This window comes from Amia ocellicauda, chromosome 15, assembly GCF_036373705.1.
Source record: "Amia ocellicauda isolate fAmiCal2 chromosome 15, fAmiCal2.hap1, whole genome shotgun sequence".
Taxonomy (NCBI): domain Eukaryota; kingdom Metazoa; phylum Chordata; class Actinopteri; order Amiiformes; family Amiidae; genus Amia; species Amia ocellicauda.
The window spans coordinates 4,791,699-4,813,822 of NC_089864.1; the positions used below are offsets into that span (position 1 = coordinate 4,791,699).

General features: G+C 44.7%; 2 protein-coding genes across 5 annotated transcripts; both read right to left on the reverse strand.

Annotated features, from left to right (window-relative positions):
- Window positions 1-3,566: 3,566 nt before the first annotated feature.
- On the reverse strand, window positions 3,567-13,674 carry LOC136771343 (uncharacterized). Of its 2 annotated transcripts, XM_066723596.1 has the most exons (11): window positions 13,439-13,674; window positions 11,629-11,671; window positions 11,472-11,492; window positions 10,945-11,223; window positions 10,039-10,323; window positions 9,661-9,939; window positions 9,150-9,325; window positions 8,931-9,020; window positions 8,617-8,733; window positions 7,887-8,000; window positions 3,567-7,379 (listed from the first exon to the last, which is right to left on the reverse strand). In XM_066723596.1, exons 2-11 carry the CDS (start codon window positions 11,666-11,668, stop codon window positions 7,188-7,190), a joined length of 1,593 nt encoding a protein of 530 aa, XP_066579693.1. In that variant the 5' UTR covers window positions 11,669-11,671; window positions 13,439-13,674; the 3' UTR covers window positions 3,567-7,187. The 2 variants fall into 2 exon arrangements, with proteins under 2 accessions (XP_066579693.1, XP_066579694.1); XM_066723597.1 differs by lacking the exon at window positions 7,887-8,000.
- Window positions 13,675-14,293: 619 nt separating this feature from the next.
- Window positions 14,294-20,848, reverse strand: LOC136771655 (uncharacterized). 3 transcript variants are annotated; one of them, XM_066724093.1, is made up of 7 exons: window positions 20,674-20,848; window positions 19,220-19,419; window positions 18,775-18,886; window positions 18,240-18,454; window positions 17,726-17,931; window positions 17,453-17,615; window positions 14,294-15,996 (listed from the first exon to the last, which is right to left on the reverse strand). In XM_066724093.1, exons 2-7 carry the CDS (start codon window positions 19,398-19,400, stop codon window positions 15,815-15,817), a joined length of 1,059 nt encoding a protein of 352 aa, XP_066580190.1. In that variant the 5' UTR covers window positions 19,401-19,419; window positions 20,674-20,848; the 3' UTR covers window positions 14,294-15,814. The 3 variants fall into 3 exon arrangements, with proteins under 3 accessions (XP_066580190.1, XP_066580191.1, XP_066580189.1); XM_066724094.1 differs by having other exon boundaries at window positions 18,240-18,436; window positions 19,220-19,422; XM_066724092.1 differs by having other exon boundaries at window positions 19,220-19,422.
- Between the last annotated feature and the right edge of the window lie 1,276 nt (window positions 20,849-22,124).

The following is a 22,124-nucleotide window of genomic DNA, read 5'->3' on the forward strand; positions in this document are numbered from 1 at the left end:
TGTTATTGGTTTGCTTAAGACATGGTACAGGGGGAGGTTTGCAATCACTTGGCGTCCAAGATTTTCTATAAAGCAAAAAGCAAAGTAAAAACCACAGGGAAAAAATAAGAGAGAGAACATTCTCTACTGGGAGATAAATCCAGGTCTGATCCTTCCTGAATTTGACATTTTCGGAGATCACTGGTGTAAAATAATGGCCTCCCACTCTCCCAGACACCAACAACCGTGTTCCCTTTTAAACGCACAACCTCCCATTATTGCTTCTTCTCTACCATCAGATTTAGCAGTCCCAATTGACAATCCACTCTGCACTTCTTCAGGAGGAAACAAGACAAAGAAAGATTCCAAAACACAAATATTGTTTTTTTTTAAAAAGAAGATTGTTTAAAACATAGCAAGCTACTATACTGGTTAATTTACATTTAATTATTATAAAAATAAAAAAAAGTCCAGAAACTAAATAAAGTATTTTTGAAACCACAGTGTGTCCTCATCTTTGTTGCAGGAAACTAAAGTGCCTTCCTGTGCCGTACAGGCGTTCCTGCAAACCCTGCTAGTGTTCACAGTCAGAGCGGCATCAGGCCTTCGCTCTTTGCCTCCACTACCGTTTGCACAGTGGTGCTGGCGTGGTGGAGAAGTGGCTGGCAGTTAGTAGGAGAATGCAATTTAAAACTGTGAGCTTGTTAAAGGACTTTAAAAATAAGTACTGTGCATTCCAAATCAAAGTAAAAAAAATAGAAATAAAAATGGCATGGGTCCACAGATACAGGAGTTCCCAGGGGGCATTGCACTAATGGCCGAGTGGCACCAGGGTGGGGGGATGGAGCCAGCTGGTGAGAGCTCAGGTTTCTACACACGAGTGACTCCTGAGCCTGCAGATTCAGGGGGCTACAGCTCCCTTCACTGCATCAATCCCTCTCCTCAGTCTGGTGGATGGACTGCAGGCATTCTGGGTGTGTGGTGCCAAGAGTGACAGTGTACATATCAGGGTGTGTGTGTGTGTGTGCTTTCTCTCGTTCCTCCAGAAGCAGAGTAGTAGATGATACATATTCAATAATCTGGGAAAAAAATGCAGAAACATAATTCAAGATTTTTAAATATGTATTTTCTTTTCCATGTATTTGTTCACAGATGTGGCTAGAGAATAAGCAGGTAGGGAGTTGCACTTCTCTTCAGGTTTAGTACATTAAAAAATTAAAAATAATGCACAACAGTGAACACGCATTAAGTATAATGGCAATGCCACAATTCCTGTACATCCGGAACCAAGCGGGAGATAAAAGGAAACCCACACCACAAACCACACCAGAGAGAAGGGTTCCAGCTTATCAATGCAAACCTGAAAATCTACATTCTATACATCCTGCAACCCTTTGTATACGTGTTAGATAAGATTCCTTTGTTTTTTTTTGTCTGACAGGTTTGTGCTGAATGAATAAAATAAAAAGCTGTGACAGTGTCAAGACTGAATAATATAGGGGTACAACAAAATAGCCTGGAAACAATTCAATACACAGCACTTTATACAAAGAACAGACCACTACACTACACTACAGCCAGACTGCGGGACCACAGGTACAGGAATCTGATGTCCATAAGGGGCAGGGCCAGGCCATGCTGTGCTGCTGATAGCAGTTTAAAGGCTGAAAAGCAGAGACAATGCATTGTGGGATGTCAATTCAGTGGCTAGTGTACAAGGACAAGGACAGGCACTCGCCCGTTTTTATTGCAGGCTGCAAATATACACGCACGTCCGATTACGGTTATTGCTAAAGGCCTGCAAGCAAAGCAGCACGGCCCAGTGTCCACCCTCTTCTGTGGAGCCCAAGGGTGCTTTGCTTTAATTAAAAAATAAAATAAAAACCATTTAAATAGCTTACCACAGTATTTTCCATTCAACCAAAAAACAGTTTCTTATTAACAGCCTATTAACATCTCCCCCTGCTGGAGCCCGAGTCCAAGATCTTTTAACCTTTTTATGAAAAGATAAGGTTTTTAAAAATGACTTAAAAAAAAAAAAAAGAATTTTAACTGTTTTTAAAGATTTAGTTGTTTTCAAAGCACTAGTTGTTTGGTTTTTTTGGTTAGTTTTGTTCCGTTTTTTTCGTTTGTCAAATACATTGGCCGTTAGGATTTTGATTTTAAATGCATCGGACTGTTTTGGTTTGTTTTTTATTTTTATCATTTTATTTGTTTTTTGATTTGTCCGGTGCATTTTCAGTTAATTTCAATGTTTTTGACCTTTTTTGTTGGTTTGCAGTTTTTGCTTTAATCACTAGTTTGTTTTATTGTTTTGTGCACTTGTTTATTTGAGTTCATACGTTTTGTTAATCACTAAGATTTAAATTTTTTTAAGTGATTTTAAGAATTGTTTTTTTTTTTTTTAATCATAAGTATTAAAATTTGTTTTGATTGTTTTTATTATTGAAATGTAAAATACTTACACCAATAAAACAGTATTAACAGCCTAGTACAAATGAACAGACATGCAGTGTCTCCTGGAGTAGCAGTCTTGTTTTTTACAAGATCTGTTTTTTATCGCTGCCTGTTCAAAAGGGTTGTTTAGGTTACTGGAGTGTTATCAGTGCTACTACCGACATGCAAAATCCATGAGGCACAAACACACCAGCCATGCTGCACTGGTTCTGAACTCCAAAGACGATCATACATTTTAACACAGCATACAAAACACCAAAAAAGGAACACATTGGCTATTTTTGCAGAATATATACCTTTAATGTACCCCGCCCACCCCACCTGTAACCCCCCCCAAACAAATCTCTCCATTACAAAAGACTGCAGCCCTGTACTGTCTCGGCCAGGACAGCCTCCTACACTGTGTCCGTTTGATAGTACAAATCCGTTCCGTGCCCAAAAGCTCCGGAATACTGGTGTTCTTCTTTTGTACATCGGATACTGGCCTTGTGTGATGTCACAGGAAACACAACAACAAAAACAAAATCAAAAAAATAATACTGGTAATAATGATATTACTAATGTAACAAATGTCAAGTTTCATAATGCACAGCTGTGTGGGATGACCCCTACAATTACAAATGCCAACAAATGTAATATAATTAAATAAAAATAAAAAATGAGAACAGCAGTCACAACACCCATACAAATTATTCCCTGTTCCCCGGCAACCATCAGCGACATTCAGAAGTGACTGACAGGGCTGTGAAGGATAGTCAATGCTATGCAGATAACTATGATATGGAAGTGTTTCTGTTATTATTGGGGCCATAGCCATTGTGAGGAGGAGAAAAACTAAACTAAAACTATTTAAAATCTGAGTTATAATTATATGCGTCCCTACATTTGTTACCTCTACTGTTTGAATACATTCCATATATGCTGTGCGTGGTTTATGCACCATGCTCAGATGGGATTACATTTTAAAGGATAATGCACTGTAACCAAACCCATTCTTTCACCAAATCAGTCCAGATGAACAGGATTTTTAGCCACTGATTGAGCACACCTGTAAAACAGATCGGCATGAGCAGAATCCATGAAGAAGGACAGGTGCCCTTTAACAAGGAGTGTCTCTGTACAGAAGTGAACACGGTGCACATTTTTACTTGAAACAGGCGTGACCCATTTCAGAAGCCGAAGTGATAAATATCTGTTAAACTACAAGGAAAATAAACAGAACTGGCAAGTAATGCACATGCAAAGGCATACAAAGTTCAAGAGGCAACATTAACTACCAGTCCCCATTTCACATGTGTCTCCTGGGGACAAAAAAAAAAAGCAATGGCGTGCCGTGACCATGGACAAGACACGCACTCGGGGGACTGACACACGTCAACCATTTAAAGCTTTTATAAAAATGACATATCACTGGATGGAGCCATACAGAAAAAGGGTTCAATTGAATCTATCTATGCTGGCTATATTAGAGTCTGTTGGGTTTTCTGTTCCTGTTGAATTCAAACGCGTGAAAAGGTAGTGGATTTGAGGAACAAACGCAGTGGATTTAAACTTTACAATCAGCATTGAAGCTCACACATGCGCCAAATAAAGTACCGTCTTAATAAACACAAATTTACAGAGAAGGTCTGAACTTTACATTCATCAGACTGTGCAAGATCAGTCATTTGACCTGAAATCTGCGTGTGCGTAGAGTAAAAAGGCAGGGTTGCGATGGGTTTTCCTTCTCTGACAAGTCTTTAGGGGTATCTGTAGCGTTTCTTTAGTGTTTATTTTCAGGAACGAGAGGTTAATTAATGCATGCCATCTTATCCATTGTGCCACACCACTGGCTAATAACACTAACATGTGTACAACCCCTGCTCCCTATCCCACACAGGAATACACACAGTAACATTAATCTACGCAGAAGTACATATACCGTTTACTGAGACTGGAAATAGGCATAACATTGGATAAAGTTTAAAGGGTGATTTTGCATTGCAGTAGTGTTATTTTCCACACATCCACTATTGCTGGGCTCCATGCATAAATGCTAGCTTTGCACTTTTTATGTATAATGCAGATAAATTGGGGACAGGTCAGAAATTCCCAATGAACACCTTGGAGGGTTGCACACTTGTGTCAGTCATCCTTTTTTCTTTTTCAAATTAAACCAGTACAGTCATCATCAGCTGACCAGTTACAAAACTCTCACTCAATAATGAAGGACAGCCATTACATTACATCTTGATTCATACAAACACAATATCCCCAAAACACAAAACACAGAAGCTTCCCTCATATAGAAGTTCATACAGGGGAGGTTAGAAAGCTTTGCTTGGTTGTCTGAAGGGATGACAGTTTTTATTATTATTAATGTGGATTTTCTTTTTTGTAAGTTAAAAAATAATATTATATAAAAGTAAATACAATTAACAAGTTTTCTGCTTGTTTTGGGTAGGAATCAGCACACACAAATACCAGTCTAGAGTACCATTATTTACTTAAAAATTGTATTTATCAATGATTATGGAGAATTTTTTGAGTAGCCAGATAAAGGCTTTATTCGTCAAATTTTATCAACGTAACCATAAATTATCTGGAGGATTATCTGGAAGTTATACTGGTGTAAAACTCTTATAACTATTAGGCTTGTCTGTAAATAAACTGCACCCGAAGACATGTCAGTTGGAGATAATCCCTTCCCTGTCCTTCATTACGAGAGGATATTTTGTAATCAGCTGGTAGGGGCGTTGGTGTGCTGATTAATTCATAATTCCTTAAATCTATTTCACTGGTTTCAGAACGAAGTGGGTCCAAGAGGCCCCTGATCTCCGCAGGGCCCGGCCCCCAACCTGAAAAAGGCAACTTGTATGCGATTCCATGACAACCGCATTCAAAGTCTGACAGAATTCGACTCTTTACAATGCATGCACCTTTCGCAAGACAAAACTATTTATGCAGGTTGTGCCCCTATAGTCCAAACAATGCCAGCGCCAGTCTGGGCTCTATAGTCCACACAGCGCTGGCTCCAGTCTGGGCCCTGTAGTATGGATGGTATCACATTCGAATATGACCAGCATTTCCCTCGGAGCCAGTACTGTAATCAGCCAAGTGTGATGAGGGTTGTGTGGGCCGGGGGGCACGTGGGAGCTCCAGTGTCCTCGCTGAGAGCTGCACCAGTCCTCCCCAACATACTGTAGACCTGCCATTTGCACTGTGGCTCGGTGTGCGTTTCAGAATATGCATGAACATCAGCGTCATCTGTCCCATGCTGGTCAAAGACTGAAGCAATGGGGTGAGCGGAAAAACAGCTGCCCAATAGTTGAGGTATAATCAAAAAAAAGAAAAAGAAAAATATAACAGACTGAAAGGCATAAATCAGACATCAGTCCCAACCCTACCGAGTCAAGAGACCTATGTGGTCTCCCCCAAAAAGATAACTTCTATCAAAATAAAACAGTAACAGTAAACCAACACATTCCTGCAGATGAAGAGCAGTCATGAGTGTCCATTACGGCTCACAGGCCATTGGAGCACAGCTGAGGGCAAAAATGTCCTAAATTTCACAGTATGTACTTGCTGGTCACGATGCCACTCCAGAAAAAATATCTACACTGCACAGAACTGCTATACAATCCACTGCCACGGAGAACTGCCCCGGAGAACTGCCCCATTACCTTTGGTGAGATATGTTTGTCTAAGGCTTTTGAATTATAGTAAATGTCCATAGGAAAACTAAAGGAGAATGGTTTACTAGCAGTGACAGAATCGCAATGGGCACAGGAGACCCTGATGAGGAAAGCATTTTAAATGCAGTCCTGTTCCGAATTTAACTTTCCATTTAAATAAAGCTGCTCCTTCATTAATCTGAAACGACGTTCACTCGTCTTTTATTCCCACAGGATAGGAACAGGGGGATTAACAGGGGGTTAAAGATTACTTTGACAAGGTTAAACTATTAATTAAGGCAAGTAAGGAAAGGGGATATTCTTTTAAGTTCCCCACAAACCTAGTAGGCTTCATATATATGTGTGTATGTATTTTTATATATTTAGATAATATAAACACATATATACACACATACTGGTTCATTTCCAAGCAATGTGTATGTTTCAGATGCGCACGTTTTACTGTTCAAAAAACGCAGATCCGGCTCTGACCAAACAATCGTGTTTTAAAAGGAGAGGGTTTTGCTTCAGTCATTTCTGCCATTAATGGAAAAAGAAATCCCGAAAAAGTTGCAAAGTGATATTTAAATTGCCCAATTTATACACCTGAATGACTCCAAACATGTATTTGTGAAGGTGCGGGAAGTCGACGTGGAATACATTCTCAGTTAATCCCTCGGAAGGCAGTTTATCAAGTGACCTGAATGAGGTTTTTGAAAATTACTCTACAACACATTCTACATTTTGCCCGTTTTGACAATTATAGCGCAAGTGCCCGATTAACCCTACCAAAAAAAAAGTTTTTGTCCAGCGTGTTAGCCCTTAAGTATGAACGATCCGTAAGAATCGCAGAGACAGAGGGGAAAACGGTGGCATCAACAGCAGCTGTGGCACAGACAGCTCTAATTGATGATGTTGCACTCGAGGCCCTCAGTGTAGGCCCATGTCCGACCTGAACCACAGAGGACCAGGAGGTTTCTTGACACCGTATCTCCATCAGGCAGAGACACACAGGGCTGGACCGGGGACCTCCTGGTCAACGGAGAGAGCACGTCCCTTCTTTCCTGGCGTTGAACCAGTGGGTCTCGGGGGCCCTCGTTAGGAGTGGGAGGGGCCCAGGTTGAGTTTGTCGGAGGTGTAGATGGTACAGGGGTCCGGGCCGCTGTCCAGGCGCAGACCGGAGATCTGGAACTCAGGGGCGCGGGGGTCTCCGGCAGCCAGGCAGTCCATCTGGACAGGAAGGGGGAACACGGTGTCTCCCACGGACACCGCTGAGGCCTGGGGTTGGGACTAGGAGTGAGCAAGAGAGAGGAGGGACACATTAAAGTGGGAAGAAAGGTAATTGCTTTTCACACGAGAGAAAGGGAGGGAGACGGGGAGATGGAAAGAGGGAGGAAGGGAGAGAATGGGAGTTGTTTCAGTAGAAGGGGTGGCGAGATGCCTCCTGAAAGTAACATCTCACACACAGCCTTACTGGCCCCGGACCGCAAGACGTTGAGGGCAACAAATCCTATAAACACGACCTGGCAATCAAAGTCCCCCCCCAATCACTACTACCAGAGGAATCGACTGAGGCATCAGAAAGCGGCGGCATCTGAAGCCACCTGCCGTGCGGTTGCCAAGAGCAGGCTGCTCGGGGAGGCCGCCACAGCCAGCCCGTTTCAACCCTGCAAGAGAGGATGTGATTTCCTGGGGAGGGTGTGGGCCGCCTCCTGGGAGAGACGTCCTGGGGACTGAAGGATCTTACTGTGCCTCAGCTGAATGAAGGTGGAGGCCACTTTATTTATAGATTTTTACCTGCATCGGCCCTCCCCCTTCCTCGCTGGGCGGCCTCAGCTCAGTGGCTCTGTAGTGACTGTGTGGCTCTGGAGCCGGAGCAGCAGGGACGCCCTCGTCAATATGAGTGTAGCCCTAAAGAGAGGCCCCAAGCAGAGAGAAATCAGCCGCTACTCAGCCGCTACTCAGCCGCTCTCCATTTCTACACCTATCTGTTCGTCTTCATATTTGTTTTGCCCAGGGTAAGAACCAAACATTGACTTTTGATTGGTTGACAAATGTGTTTCTGAGCTGCTTGTTTGGCCTTTTCACTTTCTTTTCTTCTGGATTAAAACAGTCCCGATTATTTTCATTTGGGAAAAATTTATGACAAAGAATCCTACAGGAGCTAATCCACTCCAGAAAGTCCAGTTTTATTGTGGAATTTCTTGCTACAAAAAGCACTGATTACAAAGTAACATCTTTAATAAGCCTCAATGTATACCTGTCTCCTGTAGTTGCATTAGTTTTTTTTTTTTTTAACCAACTACAGTATTGTTTACAGAAACTATAGTTTGAAGAGTACTTTATCTGAGGCGGAGGGAATATCCAAATTCCGTTTGCATTCCTCTGCAGAGTTGCAACTCAGGATCAAATTCTTCAAATACGGTCTGTCAGTCATGTCACAGCTGGCTGAGACACACACCTTAGTGAGACGCAGCTTGGCAATGTGGCTCGTGCTTGTGTATATAAAGCTGACTGACATCGTTACCTGTATGAGCTCGAACCTGTTTCCTTCCTCGCTGGGCAACGCCACTTCAGTAGCTCCGTAGCCAAAATGTGTTTCTGTAGCAGAGGCCGCGGTGCCCTCGTGGACAGGAATGTAGGCCTGCAGACAAACACCACAGTTGTATCAAAACAGCCCTGAGAAGGATTAACGAATACCTGGAAAAACATCTTAGAGATGGTTCAAAATCGAACTACTTGCTTAAATAGACTTGTACAACAATTTACTTACAAAATCCAGGTGCCTTAATATAATTTTCAATTTAACATGAAATATATTTAGCAGAAGAGCAGAAGTACCTTCCTCTCCTGCTTGCGGGCTGTCCATTCCTTGGGCTTGGCTTCGTACGGAGGAGGAGGGTGGATGTCTTGAGGAACGTTGGAATATGCCTGCAATAAAAGCAAACGGCATCAAACTCTGAACTCAGAAAGAGCCACTACAAGAGTGCAAAGCATTTAGTAGCTGGAATGGAGTCGTCCAGGACCACCGCCCACTACCCATGAGCCTTTGCTACTCACATTCGCATATGCCGTCCTGCCGGGCTGGACCTCGACCACTCGAGGCTGTGGGGCACCGCTGCTGTCCAGCTCCCGGCAGGTCTTCCTGAAGTAAGGCACAGCGCACACACACAGCACGACCACCGCCATCGACCCGAAGGCCTTCAGTGCGATAAAGTAAGGGGGGACCACATAGGCTGGGGAAAGAAACAAATCCAATGTTATTATGAACACCAAACCAACTACGGTTGTTATGAAACTACAAATATTTCATTAAAAAAACTAATCGCATTTAAAAAACTAAACAAACCATATAGAGCACAAAAATTCAGTCAATCCGGACGGTTAACAACCTCAAACACAGAACTGAACACATCCCTTCTCTGCAGTAATAATTCTGGACTAACCCGTTTATAATTGCAGAAGAAAAGTAAATTAATTCTAAAAGATTGGAAGCGCTAGTGTGTTTAACCTGCAGATGGTATCTCATAAAGCAACCCCCCCCCCCCCACAATAACACAGGCCTGCTTACAGCCGACTTGCAGGTCCAGGCGCAGGACAAGGACCTTCTTCTTGTCTCGGACTTCGTAGGTGCCCCGGTCCCGGGGGGTGACGTTTGCCAGGGTGCACTCGTGGGTGCCGACGCGGAGGCGCTGCGCGTACTGCTCGTCCACGATCACCCCGCCGTCCACCAGCAGCCGGGCAGGGTGCTCTGACTCCGGGGAGAAGCGCAGCTCCACCTCCGTGTCCCTGGCGTAGAAGGGGATCTCCACTGTGGCGCCGTAAGACACTTCCTTCTGTTCTTTGCGAGCTGCGCGGTGGTGGGTGGGGTAGACAGGAACACCGAAAGTCAGAGCTGAAGAGGGATGTGGGGGGGGATACAAAGGCACTACAATCGTACACCACTCACCCACCACCTTCAGGCAGACCGTCTTCAGGACATGGCCGATGCTGTCCCAGATGGTGTACTTGCCCTGGTCCTCCGGGCTCATCTTGCGCAGCGTCAGCTGGCGCTCATGGACAGTGGCCCTGCGGTCGTACTGAGGGTTGGGGAAGTGACTGTAATTCAGCAGGAGCCTGGGCACTTGGGGCCCAGGGGCCAAGGGTTCGAACTCCACCCTCACCGAGGACGGAGTGGTGGTGAGGGCAAACTCAAAGTCTTCTCCGTAGTAAACAGAGATGTTGGTTACGCATTCTGAAGACACAGAGAGAGAGGAGACGTCCCACCGTTTCAGCAGAAGCGAGGCTCCAGATATTAGGCCCTAAACACGATTCATCAAGGGTGTCCTTACAGAAACTGGCATGCACTGATGAAGCTGTGGAGATGATCAGGGGATGTAGGATATCAGGGGATAACACATGCAGTTAATACTGGGGGAGGGTTGGACTTCTACTCAATTTATTTTGCGGGGAAAATATTTAATTCGAAATGGATTACAATTTAACCAACAATCACTCAATGAATAACAGTTTCAGGGCTTTCAGAGGGTCCTTTGGATTGTCTAGATATTCGTAGAGTCGCAGTCTGTGATTGGGTAAAAAATATCAGATCTCTAAGGCTGATGACAGCCACAGTAGCGTCCTATCCATTGGGTAATTCCATGTGCATGTTCTGCAGATCCGCGTTGGATTACAGAAGGCAGGGATGCGATGACGCGATGTAAACAAACCACACGTTGTTATTTTCAGCCAAATCTCAGGTACGCAGCTCCTGTGAGCCCCAGCCCAATTTAACCCCTTGTCAGAAATAATCCTGCAGGCAACCGTGTTCGCTCTGAAGACACTGCCACGGGACTGACCCCACACCCCCACGTACCCATCACTGTCAGGTGGATTGTAGTCATCGCGACATTCACGTACTGGAACATCATCTCATAGAGGCCCTGGTCCTGTAACGTGACATTCGGCAAAGTCAGCTGGTCCTTCCTGGAGTTCATCTTCCAGCGGGGGTCCACCAGCTTCAGGTCCTCCATCACCACCTTGGGGGACCCAGTGGACGCCCAGGGTTTGAACACCATTCTCCTCAGATCGTGGGACGTGAGGGAGATGGTCAGGTTCTCCCCGGGGGTCAACCACACACGGGTGTTCCTTATGCCTGGCGAGAGAAAAGCAGGACGGAAATAAACCTCCAATGACAACACACAACACTACATGAAACAACACCACCATGACACAATACACCACGCCACCGTGACACACCGAACAACACACAATACACCATTCCATACAGCAATACGGCACACCACCATGACAAGACACAACACAAGACACAGCCCGTGACACAACCAAACCCCACTGTGTGTGTTTTCCTCAAGACCAGCTACCAGGATTGTCCCAACTTACGGAAATCCCCCCACGCTAGATCTGCCAGGAGAACCGGGGGAAAGAGAAACAGCACTGGATTAGAATCACCAACAGAGTCGAGCACAACAGATCATTTACACATTTCCATTTTGAGTTGAATGCAAGTTACACGCCTCCTCTCACAAGTGGACCCTACCTGTGCGGAGCAGAGCAGCCAGCAGAATCCACAGCAGCATTGTCTGGGGAAAAAGCAAAGGAAAGACCAGTGAAGTGGCAAACAGAAACAAAACCCAGCCACACTTAAAAGCATGCTGGTTCCCATTTACTCATCTGTCCATTAATGGTGCATTACATCTCTCTTGACCAGGTGTGGACATCACCAGGCCTGGAGAGGCACAAAGCCCCTGGTTGTCTGTCCACCCCTGATCTTAATGACTTGATTTATCTAATAATTGGGATAATAAGTCAAACTTTGTGTTGATTCCAGCTATTCAATCAGTAGCTCATTATTATCCTTGGATCACTCAGTTATTAATGGCCTCCTCTTGTTTGTAAACTTTCTTATGTATCTTAAAAAGAGACATCTAAAGCCTACAGAAATCTAGGCCCAGGAGGACTGGAGTAGCATCCTCTATCCTCTCTCACTCTCATACCCCCTCCAATAAGTGGGCCGGACATACGGCGGCTGAAGGGAGTGACGTCTCGGTGCTGGCTTGCTGGCCCATCTCCTGAGGAGCAAGCAGAACCTGGGCTGCTAAAAGGTCGTTAATCATAACCAGGGGTGGTGTGCTAGTGAGAAAGGGGCTTAACACAGGGCATTGCACACCAGCTGGCAATTATTATTACACTTGCTGCAATAATCCCCTCTTTAAGGTTTTGCGTGTCAAATCTAGAGTGTGATTCTGTATGTGTTGTAGAGACACCCACGAGTTGTTTTCCCCCTTCTCTCAACACCACACAGCAGGATGATTGAGAAGATTGTCTAGCAGCTAACTTTACACCTTAGGCATGTGGTGGCAGAAATAGACGATCTTCTTTCCAATCAAAAACTCCACACTAAGGAGTATTCAATAACTGAACTAATTATACAATGGAAATAGTCCCCAAGACTAATACGGACATTCATCATAATTCACTTCACATGTAAATACTAGCCAAAAGACAGACTGTGTTGAAAGAGTGTCTGAATAGTGATTACATTTGGCTCCTAATACAATACATTATTTGTGTTCATGGACAGAACAACAAAAAAGCATAATAAAGTTTTTGTATCCACCTTTTGGGATTGTCAGTCTGTCAAGTTTAGATGAAATGTGGGTATTGTAGGACAAGCGGAAATCAGTTTCACCTACCAGTATTGGCATGTCTAAAGGTCAGACCAATGAGTTTGTTTACCGTGTCCATGGAAAACAATGCATCACTTCTACACTTCTACCACGTCTAAATGCAGGACTATTGACTGGTTTAGCAAAACACCTCTTATGTCTGAAGATGTTCACACATTGCACAGCGGCAGTGACAGAAGACAGAAGCTGGATTAAACTAGAAAGCTTTTCCTTTTCAAACAACCTGATTTCGAGATCATGTCAGCTTTGGACAATTTCAAATGAAACAAATAAATCAATTACACCAGCAATACAGATGTGCAATGCAATTAGCCAAGTCAGGAAAGTGCAATCAATAATAAGGGTTTTTCCCAAAGGTGGACATGCACAAGAGCCATTTAAACATTATCAACAGGTCTGCTGATCAGTCGTGCAGCTGTTCGTTGGAAGTAAGATAATAGACTTAATTATTAAACTAGAAACAGACTCTGTACGTGACGGCAAGGTCGTAGTAAACAAGCCGAGACATTGCATTGCTTTTCTCATCTCAGACGCCACACACGATAGCAATGCATTTCTACCGCATCTGCACCCGACACAAGCAATGACAGAAAAACTGCAGGAAGCACCATTGCAACACAGAAATACTTATTTAAAAACAACAACAACAACAACACCTACCTCTGTATCTTCAGACGTTCAGATTAAACCGCTGAATTATGAATAACTCTCCACATTGTACAGACACAACAGTGCACAATCAGGGGACCTCTCCTATTTCTGTTTATGTCGGCACTTCATCATCTGCTGACGGATTATGAAAGCTGCTGGATGCTGTGCAGTCGCCCTTGCTGCGCACCCAACAAAACCTGGACAAAAGATGACAGAGCGGGGTGGCGCTTGCACTCAATGAAGTTGTCTAGACCAATATGGAGGTTCGCCTAATGCCCCGGATGTTAAGCCAGCCGCAGTCCGCCATCTTGGGTGAGAATAAACCCCGCTCCTGAAAGTGGTTGCCAACGCCGTAAATGGAGTAATCTACAAATTATCAACTACTTTCAGTGACTATTTCATGTAGGTGAGCTCCATAATTAACAATGCATGATATGATAAAGCATGCAATGTCCTTAATCTAGACTGTAAAAATGCAAACAAAGGCAATGGAGCCCCTGCAACCGCGGGGGGCAAGGTGTAAGCTATTTGAGAGATAGAAACTATGGGTCAAGAATGGTGGGGCTATGTGTTAATGTAAAGACATTTCTAATAAGGATCATCCTGCATTATTAGGATAGTAACAAGATGCATTATACCTGTAAAATGTGTTCAATCTCAAGTACACTTTGAGTCACGTGTTCCCATGAGGACAGCAACATTGTAGAGGATGGTGCTCACGTGTTTCCACAGTAGGCCAGTACAATGGTTATTTGTTTTACTATAAATGCTGGTGGCTATCTTGGTAGTGTTTGTGTGTGTGTGGTGGTGGTGGTGGTGTGGGGGGGTGACATACACAAACAAACAGAAACAAAACAGCAAGAGTTTAAAATAAAAGCAGTCAGGTGCTTGTGTTTTATTTCCCAAACTGGAGCCAGAACCCGGCCCACGACTTGTTTGATAATGACATCAGCACTTGGATGTCACACTGGCTACAAGTTCATGTAGGTGGCCATTTGTGCCATACTGTGACATCACCAGGGCCCTGCCTCTCAGTGTCATCGTTACCAGCTGAGACAATCAATCTTATGCTGGCCCCTCTGAGAACTGATTTTCAACTAGCTTCTCTCATGTTTTTATTTTTATTTTATTGGAATCACCAATTATTTTGAGTTTTTCTCCCCCCTCTAATTTTTGGAATTACTGACCATACTAATGCATCTTGGCTTACAAATTCCACAACTTCATGTGGGGAGGGTGAGTAAGCGTGACCTGGCCGTCCTTGAGCCACCAGTCTCTTTGCACCATGAAGCGTTCAGTGTCGATTGGAGGTGAAGCTCATCCCTCCCAGTGGTACTGCTGGTGCCCAGGAAGCCGGCAGGAGACGTTCGTTATTGACATGCTGAGACAAGCCCTGCCCATTTAACCCTCCCTAATCCGGGCTGTACTGAGCCAATCGTGCACCACCACTGAGCGCTCCTAGTCACAATCGGCTTATGACATGAGCTGGATCAAACCGGTGAACCTCAGCTCTTAGGGCTCACTATGTGCTTTTTCAGGAGTCTCTTCATAGGTCTTAAACAGTCTTATTACAAGTCACAACTGGTGTTTAAATAGCAAGAGCTGTCAGATCACCAACACACTAAGACTGTCCAATGCACTAGTTAGAGCTCATCTGGATACTGTGGACAGCTCTGGGCTTCAGACTTCAAGAAAGATATCGCTGCTCTAGAGGCAGTTCAGAGGAGAGAAACCAGACTTATTCCAGGTCTGAAGGGAATGTCCTACTGAGAGACTGAGGGACCTGAACCTTTTCACCTTGGAACAGAGATTCGATTCAAGTCTTCAAAATCATGAAAGGCATCAAACCAGAGGAGCTTTTCCAGATCAGCCGGGACACACGCATCCGGGGACATAAATGGAAATTGAGCTTGAAGGCATTCAAGACAGAAAACAGGAGACACTTCTTCAAACAGAGAGGCGTCACAATCTGAACAAACTCCCCAGCGATGTGGCTGAAGAGACAATTTGCGACATTGAAAAACAGACTGGATAGGATCCTTGGATCACTTAGTTATTAATGGACACCAAACGAGCACAATGGGGCGAATGGCCTCCTCTGGATTGTATACTTTATGTTCTTACATAGATACAGGGGCCCAATGACATCACAGCCATCTGGACATCCCGAATGAATTAATGAATTCCTGTTGGAAACCACACTGGTGATGAAACAGTGTATTTGTAAATATATATTTGTATAACCTGGACAATTCCAATTAAAGAGGAACACTCAAGTGTAGAAATCCACTCCATGTGTGACAGGAACGCTGTCAGTACAAGGGCTATTCCTTTCCATTTAAAAGTCTCTGTCAAGGCATTTGGACCCGACCTGGTTCTGTGTGATCAAGAGCTGTGCTCGGGCTGATAGTCTGTGCCGGATTCCTCTTGATTTTTGGCTGCCGCCGCTTCTGCCCGCCTCCTCCGCCCCCCGCCCCGATCCTTGGCATATCGCAGCCAGTTCATGGCGACCGATGTGAACTCGTCCTCCGAGGTCTCTCTCGTGGGACCGTTTCTTCGCACGGCTCCTGCGAGCGAGAAATAAGAAAGCACTGTAAATACAACTAATACAAAACCCAGTGCTGCCAGAGGGAGGCCCGGTGGGATCAAACCTCTTAGTTATGCAGGGTTTTTGGTTACCTTTTATTGAAACCTACAAATGTGTTCCGTTCCAATAGTTCTGTGCTCAGACACTGTGGATTTCACTAACTTTGCTCATACTACATGTGGATAATTTCATGTGGCACACTGGACCAGAGTGCCTGTAGAACCGTCCAGAACTAAAGCCCATTGCTTCCATTCAGGCACCATTTGAGTCACAGCTCCCCTGTAGTAGTGTAGTTTGTAACAGTAGGCATACGTTTTTTCTTTGGTTCTCTTTGGATGACTGATGTGGGACAGTGCCCTGTCTAGGCACCAAATATCTGTTTGTATTACTGTTGCAGCAAGGCTGTGTAACCCATGTGTGAGTTTCAGTTTTGTGTATGGCTCTGGGTAGGCCAGGTCCAGTCCAGTGTCTTAGAATACACACAAGTATCTCTTTCAAGGTCACATGGAGTTCAAAATACAAATAAGTCCACGATAAAATGACGCCATGTAGTTGCCCAGCAACTACAGGGAGTAACTCTCTATATGACAGTATGTTCTTTAGAAAAGCTTACACAAGTCGTCCAGACTGGCTGTTTGCAGAGCGGTTTGACGTTTGTTCAATCAACTGCTTTGATCCTCCACCTGTCCACTGAGGGTGTAAATGTCTCCCTTTCAACTCAGCACCACACTGAAGTGAATGGTGTCTGTCTATAGTATTATTAAACTCAATTTCCAAATTCCAATAACATTTCTACAAGTACTTGAATACATAAGACAGTTCACCACTTTAATTGACTACATTACTTGTAAGTGGTGTGTTTAGGCCTGGTCTTAATTGCAGTCAGAACGTGTCTTGTACACCATCTTGTGCACGTTCATACAAACTGTGGATGCAATTTAAATACATATTCCTATCCACTGATAGACTTGAGCGAGACCTGGACTTCACCTACCAAATAAAGACTCTCTTACCACCATGCTAAAACTCACTGGTGTTTATTGCCTGTAGGGACGGTAGCCACTAGGTCCAGGCTTTAAGCCACAGACCAACAGCGGCACTTTGGTGAGAAGGGCCATAAACTAAATACAAATGTACTGACTGGTTGATTGTAAAAGCTGTCTTTCCTCCTGTGCTGGATGTCATTGTGTGTGAAGTGTGAACTGCAGGCAGGATTGGGGTCAGTTCCAGTTCTTCCATTCCAGTTCCGTTTGGAATTCCTTTTTCAATTCAATCCAATTCCAGTTCCAGACTATTGTGTCGATGGCAAAAAGAACTGGAATGGGTCTGAAAAGGGGACTTGGAATTGAAAAAGTGAAAATGTACTACGATGCCGACGGCAGGAGTGCATTTCAAACAACCGCCATCGGAGCCGCAGCAGAGATCAGCCTCCTTACTGAACATGATCTTCCTCAGCCGCAGGTCCTTGAAGGCTCTCTTCTGCCCTCCCTTCCCCACCCAGTTAAACTGAGAGGCCAGGCAGTTCTGCAGCACCGCCCCCATCATTCTCCCCACCGCGCTCTTCACGTCAGCGCCCCCGATCGCCGAGAGACTGAACACCTGGAGAAAAACAAGAAAAGCATAAACAAACAAACAAAAACAAAAAAATCACCAATAACTTCTGATCCCAGGCAACGGCTCAGATCCCGTTCCCGTGTCCCGGCCCTCACCAATGCGTTCCCGAAGGCCTCGTCCACCAGCCTGTCCTCCAGCCGGTCCACGGCCTCCATGCTGCCCAGGGGAAAGCCCAGGTTCTCGGCCAGCAGCAGCTCGTCCCCGTCGCCACCCCGGGCCAGCAGCTCCGACAGCAGCCTGCCGTTCTGGGCCACCTGCATCCGGATCTCCTCCAGACTCCACAGCACCTTCCTCTCGAAGGCTGAGCACAGGAAGAGCAAAACCCAAATGCCATTATAGCCAGTGCTGTGCGGCACAAGACAAGCAGCTGCTGCAGAATATAAAACTGTCAATCTACTGAGTCCAGCCGATTTGCCACTCAGAACCAGGTGTCTGACGGGGTGCATAAGGGTTCACTGGCTGTGTACAGCCCAAGGACAGTCTGCTGGCTGGAGCTTGAATGCTGTTCTCTCTTTACTGTGTGAACATATTACATGATACATATGAAACACATGAGAGTGGAATTCACCCTCAACTACTCTCTTTGTTTTTGGAAAATTAATCAATCACCTGTTAGTAGCCCATCAGCCGGTGTAGCAGCCTGCAGGGCTGAGCTGTACTGCTGGGGGGAGACAGTCTGGCCCACGGCGGGGAGGGGGCCCCCTAAGACTGGCTTTCCCTGACTGGGCGAGGGGGTGTCCGGGTACTCCCACAAGGAAGAGTGCTCCTCTTCCTCGAGCTCCGAGGCCGACGTGGAGGTCTGTTCGCTGTGAAGCACAGTGGCTCTTCAGGATTATTAATTTGACTCACACTCCAAAATGGACTTCCATGGGTGCTATTTATACTCTGGGAGATTTAATTTTTAATTCTCTTTCAGGCTTTTCTGGGATTTGGACCCATGACCCTCCTCTTACACGTCGAGAGGCCTAACCACTGCTCCACACCATCACATTCACAGTCACTTATATTTCCCCATCAGCTTGAGGAAATGCAAGTTAGTGTAAATAGTTATTGTAAATCTTTATGCTCTGGACTAGGACTAGGGTTGGAGACCCCTGCTGGACAGTCTGAGAACAGCAGTCTGATCATTTAGAGTCAAACTTACCTCCTTTTTCTCTTCCGCACCTTTTCCTTGGCTGTGTGGTTCTCCGCTGTCACTGCCCGATCGGGGGAGGAACTGTAGTGATTCAGTTGTGACTTGGCCCTGGCATAGGAATCTGAGAGCAAAATATGAAATGATGAAAAGCTGTTGAAAACTGTAACAAAACCAGTTGCCTGGTCTGGAGACATTTGTTCAACACACTCTGAAATGAAAAAATAACAGTAACATTGACTAAACTAGTGACAGAACAGAATGTTCCCCAAAATGAAAGGGTGTTGTTGTCACACACAATTAAAATATTCCATCTATTACAGGCGTTTTGTCATTAAGCTGAAACTATCAATACAAGAGACTGAGTCTGAGCACCATGTTGTGGCATTTGAACACTGTCCTCACAGCGTGGGCTCTGCACTGACAGAGTTGCTCTTCCGGGGCTCGACTCCCTCACCCGTCTTGTGAAGGACCCTGACCGCGTACAGCATCCAGGCGGAGTCGGGCAGCATCAGCGTCTGCACCGCCCTGACGGCCGAGCGGAAGGGCGGCCAGAAACAGTGCGAGTCGTCTACCAGCCACGCCGCGGGAATCACCTCCACCTCCCGCGTGTCTGTGAACTCCACCACGGCGTACATGTCTGCCCCGCTGCCCGCGCTTCTGAAACCAAACCAGACGTTTCAAATGTAAACCATTTTAAACGTTGAGTTTTAACTGTGGGTCTCTGAGGTTTTGATAAGGAACGGCACAGTGCCAATGATACCACAAACATTTCATGGGTCCCATAACGCTGCAACTGGTTGTATTTCCAGTTGGTAAACGTGTGTTTGGGAACCTCATGGAAAAGTCAGGATCAGAGCTCAGGCAGAACTCAAGCACCAGAAATCAGCATCCGTTTGCTGAAGTCAGTCCTATGTCGGCCTGGCAGCCAGTGCAGGGAGGCTGAGACAGGCACAGTACTGCAATGTAATCTGATCCCTATAGCAGGACCACACTCACCGCCAGCCACCTTCTCTCAAGCCTGCCTGTTCACATCTACTCACACCTCTACTGTTGACAGCTACCTGTCAGTGTAAAACAGTCCACTGTACTGGGGGGCTGTATTATTAGCCAAACTGTAAGTCACCTTGGATAAGGGGTCTCCAAAATTAATAATAAATGCCATTTTGTCTGCAATGAACAAATAATGAAGGTAGCAGTGCCATAATTATAGTTGCTTTTCCTAAAGTCCCCCATTTCATCAACTCTTGGATGTCTCTGACCTGCAGCTACAAAATGCAGACCTCAGATTTTCCAGAGGAAACACTGTACCCACATCACCTCATGCAGCCCAGTATTATTAATATCAGCTCGCAATAGTACAGACTTAACAACAACCGTAAAATAGCACCTGACATTTAGAAAGTGTGTGACTTATTGCATTGCTTTCCATCTCCCGAGTTCAAAATGTGCCTTTGGATTTCTCTTCATAGCCCATAATAACACAAGAAAACACCAACACCTTCTTGCGTAAAATGAATGTTTAAATACATAAATAAACTAAAACCTGAAGTCTCCAAAGAATCAATGATGAACTATTCAAACTGAACATCAATACAAGTCGTTGTAAATCTCTGAACACAAATCAGTGGCGAGTCTGTGTGCAGAGGCCTGTGGCGCTGGGCCTCAGTCGGGCCTCAGTCGGGCCTCAGTCGGGCCTGCGCCGGCGGGCCGACAGAGAGCACCAGGCCAACCTTTACCCAACGTTGGGCCAACGCGCATATCTTACTCGGATTACGGGTCTGTAGTAGAATAAACGTGCAAACACGGCTGGAGGGAAAGTTAAACCAGTTTTAAAAACAACAGGGGTGAAATCATGTGTGTTAGATATGTAGTACAGTATTGCGCGCCTCGACTTCAAGTTTAAATCACCTATATTTCTGCGTAGCTCCGCTCAGTCATGGCTAGAGAAGAGGCCGCTCGTCCGGGCGGTCGTGTGGGCTGAATAACACGCTGCGGCTCTCATGTCCAGCCCGGCGTGTCTACAGGCGGCTGTCCGTGTCTCCATCACTGCACCGCCGCCGCTGTTTATTTCTCTCCCGGCACAATCGCGGCCTGTTAGGACCGCCCCCTTCTTCGCCCTGATTGGCTACTGCTACGGCCTTGCGCGCTTGGTGAGCGCTGATTGAGCACCACCCCTGTCAATCTAGTTTGCCTGCACCAATCCCGAGCCCGCTCTGTAGGCAGGGGGCCGAGCGCTGCTTATTTAAAGGGAAAGTCGCGGGACTGGAGGAGATACTCGGGCATCAGAGACCTGTGTGAAATGAGCCGCTGAGACACGTCATGGACATTAACATGCATGTCATCTCATAGGGCTTCAATGATATGGGTCTCATATGTTGCGCTGGACTATCAATATTCTCTCCTCATCACCGTATTGTAACTCATTTACATTGACTGTGTGTTTTTGCACCGGTATCTGTAATACAATTTCAAATCAAATATACATCCCAATGGTATATGTACCTTAATTGTGATTTCCCATCGGATCCCTTAATAACATATACAATATGGTGAATGACAGCTACATTTTAAAGTAGATTTGACAGATACACAGACAGATTGTATAAGTCGCCCTGGCCAAGTAAATAAATAAATAAATAATACATAGATGTTTACAGATGTTTAACTCTATTTCTCTTGTAACTAAAGAATATATAAAAAATAATGACATGAAGAAAAACATGTTTTTTGGATTCTCAGGAAATTTGCACATCAACTACTTCTCAATAAGAAGGTCACTTGTTTGACATAAAAATTCAAATATGTATTTTACTGTTTATTTTTCCACATGCAATATTGTACTTACTTGTAACACAGTAGCGACATCTACCGTCTACTTATGGTATTGTTAAATTGTACATTTGCTATTTAAATGATTAAAAAGACGCATATCATTATGATGATTAAGCCTCATTTAAATGACTAGTATCTTAAAAAATAAACACCTGACATCAAACGTCACCATAAGCGTAGTCAGTCTTACAGTGCAATACATGTATTATTTAAAATACACAATTCTATGAATTTGCATTTTATTGACACACAAAATATTAACTAATACACAACATTCACACACACAATACATACTAATTTTCTCAACGCATTGGGATGGAAACGGCCAGACAGACCAATAACTCGCATTATTGTTACTGAGGGACTCTATGTTACCTCTCCATATGAACACAATCTGAAGAATTGCACATACTAAGAAATACTACATTCTACATATATAGACAGACAGATATAATATATTTATAAATGCAACTGTCATTCTCCTTCACAAGAAAGGAGAAAAGGAAGATCTGAAGAATTATTGGCCC